The 4,646-nt window shown below is 37.5% G+C and overlaps 1 protein-coding gene across 1 annotated transcript; it reads right to left on the bottom strand.

Annotated features, from left to right (window-relative positions):
* Positions 1–2,349: 2,349 nt before the first annotated feature.
* On the bottom strand, positions 2,350–3,397 carry LOC104829893 (chromosome unknown open reading frame, human C2orf69). The gene has a single exon (XM_010564406.1). The coding sequence runs from the start codon at positions 3,383–3,385 to the stop codon at positions 2,561–2,563; it is 825 nt and encodes a 274-aa protein (XP_010562708.1). The 5' UTR covers positions 3,386–3,397; the 3' UTR covers positions 2,350–2,560.
* Positions 3,398–4,646: the final 1,249 nt, after the last annotated feature.

Raw genomic sequence — 4,646 nt, 5'->3', positions numbered from 1 at the left:
TTGTAGTGAATGACAGGCACATTCCAACAGAGTACTACAACTATTTAGAGAATGAAAAACAACCAGTCAGTTTTCCCTCCACAACATGAGGTCTCACAACAAGATTAGTTTTACAACAAAGTGCTTATTCTTCAAATTAATATAACAACACTTGAGCCTATTTTAACAGTTACTGTAAGCAGCCTCCATCAAACAGGTTAATATTATTTTCATAGGACAGCCATCCAGAAACTTCTGAAGACAACGTCAATATTTTAATAGCTGTTTCCAAAAGCTTGCAACAACCTACTCCTGCTGTTTTGGCTGGCACAGAATTGCTTAGAAATTGGTCTGTGATCTGCACTGTTACCAGATAGGGCAAGTTTTAGCATACCCAACTTAGCCTTGTCAGTCTGACACAGAGAGGGAGCAAGATCAGTGGTGTGGTTTGGGTTTTTTGTTGGTTTTGGTTTTGTTTTTAATTTTATTTTATAACTGGATAATTAAAGATATTTCAAGCAATTTGTAGGCTTTCTATTAAAACCACTTTGTTAGATGACCCATATTTCCTTTACAGAAAAAAGTCCTCACATATGCTGCAAGTGTTATCAAAAGGTCCAAAAAAGGGAAATAGCCTTCCTTGGAACACATAAACAAGTTGTTATAAGCCCATTAAGAAGGTAATCAATAAATAGCATTGAACAAAGTCTCCAAGAAAGAGCTTCAGAAAAAAGCAGATGGAACTAGATTTCAGATTCTTTTATAAAATATTAGAGTTGGTTTGCATGTTGCACTTTTCTCCATCAATTAAAATAGATTATTTCCCCTTTTGGTCAACTAGGTACATCAGTCTATTATAAGCAATAGAGTTCACTTTCACATTGTAAGGTACATACTGTATGCATAATCCTTTCTACTACTCTTAATATTTTAAGTATTAAAAAAATTTTAAGACTTCAACACACTTTTCTTATTCTTCAGTGATCACTATTATGTGCACCAACTCTGCAAGATTTGTGAAAATGCTGTCTCCAGTGAACCTTGTAAGTTTTAATGATGCCAATAGAGGAAAGATGACCCAGGACTTTCCTTCCACTGTGTAAGAGTTACGGGAAGCAAGAAGCAGGGGGAAGATGTTGCTAAACCATCAAACATAGGAACAAAGTTGAATAAAATGCCTTTTTTCAGAACTGAGCCACATTTGTTTCTGTAATCTTCACAGTGTTTTGCTAACTTGCTTTTGTATTCCTATACTTCCAGGAAATCCAAGACCATTTTAAGCTACTGGTTCACTGTTAATAGCTGCAGTTGTCTTTAAGAATAATTCTAAGATTTATTTGTAGATAAATGGAAAGTTACTTACAACAGTAGAAAAGTTCCACTAATACCCTCATTTGTCCATCTTTCAGTAATTCTTTCTGAAAAACATTCAGGTTTAGAGCCTGAACTAGATTACATCTTTTGTATCCGATTTGTCCGGCTTTGTATTTGATTTGGGGGGGCGGGGGGGGGTGTCCTGTAGGAAAAATTAGACTCTGAAGATAGATTTTTGGGTGGCTTTAGAAGCAGCTACTGCAATACATTTAAAGGAGATAATAGTTTTTAAAACTGAAGCATTTTGAAACAGCTACAGTCAACATAGTCTAAAATTTTTTATGCAACTTGTAATACGTTATGTACTTATGGCTTGATTTAGATCAACATCGATGCAGCAATTAGGAAGAAAAACCTCACCAGTCCAAGGCAGGGATAAAGACACCTCTTGACTTGAAAATACTGGTCCTTATAGAAGTTAGTTAAAGCAATAGCAAGGTATGTTGAAATGGCAATAAGCTACACCCTCACCAACACTCTTGGTCACTTAACATAGCCATGTCAAAATTTTCAAGCTGCCAGGCGAAATGCTATTCACTAGCAGATACTACACAATGAATTAATGAAACTTTATAGCTACAGAAAAGGCAAGGCAGAGGTAAGGAAGAAAAATGGATTGGCACTATTATTCCAAAGGTAAGTATTTGTGACTTTGTTTCAATTAGGAAAAATGTTATAAAACTGGAAGATGTAATTAACTAACTAAAACAGTTTTCACCAAAATATATAACTAAGATTGTTCTAATAATCATCATTTTCCTTAAGCCAAAAAACTAACCTTACATCTGTTATTGACAAAGAGCAAAGCTTTTAGCCCTGGAAGCTACTAAATTGAAGTATTCAGACATCTGAAACTCTCAAGTACTTTAAAGTCCCATTAACAGCAATATATGACATTAGACATCCAGGACTAAAAATTTTGCCACAATTTGAGAATAAACGTTCACATTTAACAAAAAACCATGTATAGGATAGTTCTTCATAACACTTTTTTCCAGGAATCAAACGACAACATCTGTTGTAGTTATGGGGTCCCAATCTTCCTTTTTAAGCTACTGAAATTTATATATAGTATCTATGAGTAACACAGGACTGATTTAGTATTCTCTTCAGAAAGCATCTGCTCAAAGTCTCAAATCTAGATGACAACATTTACAGTGTTAGAAGTATTTTTTGTAATGAATATACTATTCAGATACATACAGTCTCAAAATACTTCATGAACTCTGAAATGGTTATCTAAGGAGGGAACGTCATCAGCAAAATGTAGTTGATCATTTATTTCCACACCAAATTCTTCAAGTATCTGTACAAATTTCTCATGCTCTCTCCCAATCCATGACCTCATAGTGTCAAACACTTGGTATGGTGTAACATGAGCATGAACTTCAATTCCTGTCTCTGCAAGTTCTTTCAGCACTTCAGGGTAAGTAACCCAAGTATTGCTTCCTCCTGAGTGACCACCATCCAACCAGTAAATTGCTTTTATGTTTTTTAAGAAGGCATCTGTATTCTTGTCTTTTTTAGCTTCCTTCAGCTCATAAAGCAGCTGGTTCAAAACCACACAACCTTTACTGAAGCCAATCAAAGTAAACGACACTGCACCTACAGCAGACGGTATAATGAAGTTCATAGCAGAATTATTAGAGCATTCACAATCTCTCTCTCTTTCTGTGGATGAGCAGCCATTTGTTGTAGGAACAGACTGTGGCTGTGATTTACAAGCAGCTATTTTTGCATCCTTGCTGACACCATGCACACTTTTCTGGGACAGCAGAATATTCTGAGAGAATCTGAATGCATTAACTAGCAATGCATGGAGATGCTTGAAAGCTCCAAAGTCAGTGCTGTGCTCTGGTGCTCCAAACATGTTGCTTGCCACAAAGTTGTCATAGCAACTGAATTTGTGCAGGTGCATTCGAGAACACTTTACAACCCAAATAAAGCTATTAGGGAACCGGCGAGCAAGTATGGTAGCAACATTTTCAAAACTCCAGTGCTCCCACTGAAAGTTTTCTGGGTGGCAAGACATGATGTCATGATAGTTCTGAAAAATTAAAAAAAATAGAAAAGGCGCATTACTACATTGTGAAAAGACTTCAGCTCTGTCTAGTGTACTTATATTCATAAGAAAGGACTGTAACTAACAGAGAAGCATGCATTAGAGAGGCGCTTGCTTGCTAGGCTTCCAGAACAAGAAACACATTAAACAATCTGGCATACTTGGGATTTACTTATTCTACTTTAATATTTTTACCACACATTTTTAATACCCCCACAATTAATACAATAAAAATAAGCACATGGAAGTATTCGTATTTTTGTTGACTTTACTCCAAGAGAAGATTAAAGTATTATTCAACTTAAGTATGACACAGAATACATAATTTTATATTATCTCCATCTGCAGAAATACTGCTTATCTTATTACAAATCAACAACAGACTTAAAACTTTGTAATAAGTTTTCTATCTTTTATACAGGGAAAAAAAAATCCCTCTCAGCTGTAGCGAGACTTCATTCCCCTTGTTCACATCCATATGGGGCATAGATAGAAAAAAAATTAACCCCCAAGTCATGAACAATCCTCACCTCTGAATTCGTAATGGCAGAGAATACTAATTAGTTTATTTTATTGAGAAATAATAAAGCCTTACCCAGGAATGGTAATCAGAAAGGTTTTCTTAAGCCATCCCAAACCTTATAGTGAAAATCCACAAAGTTCTGCATCTTTACCTTGCAGAAAAGGAAAGCCTTTTCCCTAGGACAGACAGACACTACCTCTGCTTTTGAGAAGTAATGACTTTTGAGATTAACTGACTACCCAGAGTACCAGAGTATGTAATGTTACAGAGGTTGACCACACGCTTAGAGACAGCACTCCAGAGTCTCTTTTCAGTTTCTTGTCAATTCAGAGACAACGTGTGCCTTCTTCAGGACACGCTGAGAAAGCGTCAGCGCCTGTGAAACACCCCCAGGAGGGTGTCTGGGATGTTTGTACACCTGCACAGAGCCGTGGTGCTAAGCCTGACAAGGACAACTTGCCGTCTTAGGATTTCTTCGTCTTCTCTCCGCTGACGTTCTTATCATACCATTTCAGATATTTCCGTCACCGCCAGAAACGTCAATCTCAGGCAATGCTATAGAAGAAGACTCCCCCCCTACCCCCCACTGCTGCTCCTTTTCAGGTTTCAGGGAGGGCCCATTCCCGCTACGTATGCCCCGACAGTAACGGGCAGAAGGCGCGCAAGAGATGCTCCCCCCAGGAGCCCCCGCCTCCGTCGCGGCCGCCA

This window comes from Haliaeetus leucocephalus, unplaced genomic scaffold (genome assembly GCF_000737465.1).
Source record: "Haliaeetus leucocephalus isolate CR32 unplaced genomic scaffold, Haliaeetus_leucocephalus-4.0 Scaffold1, whole genome shotgun sequence".
NCBI classification, from domain to species: Eukaryota; Metazoa; Chordata; class Aves; order Accipitriformes; family Accipitridae; genus Haliaeetus; species Haliaeetus leucocephalus.
Note: the sequence above shows the minus strand (reverse complement) of the source record. Positions and strands in the feature narration are given on the sequence as shown.

Coding starts and splice junctions, on each gene's coding strand:
- LOC104829893 (XM_010564406.1), bottom strand. CDS start 3,385: ATGTCTTGCCACCCAGAAAACTTTCAGTGGGAGCACTGGAGTTTTGAA.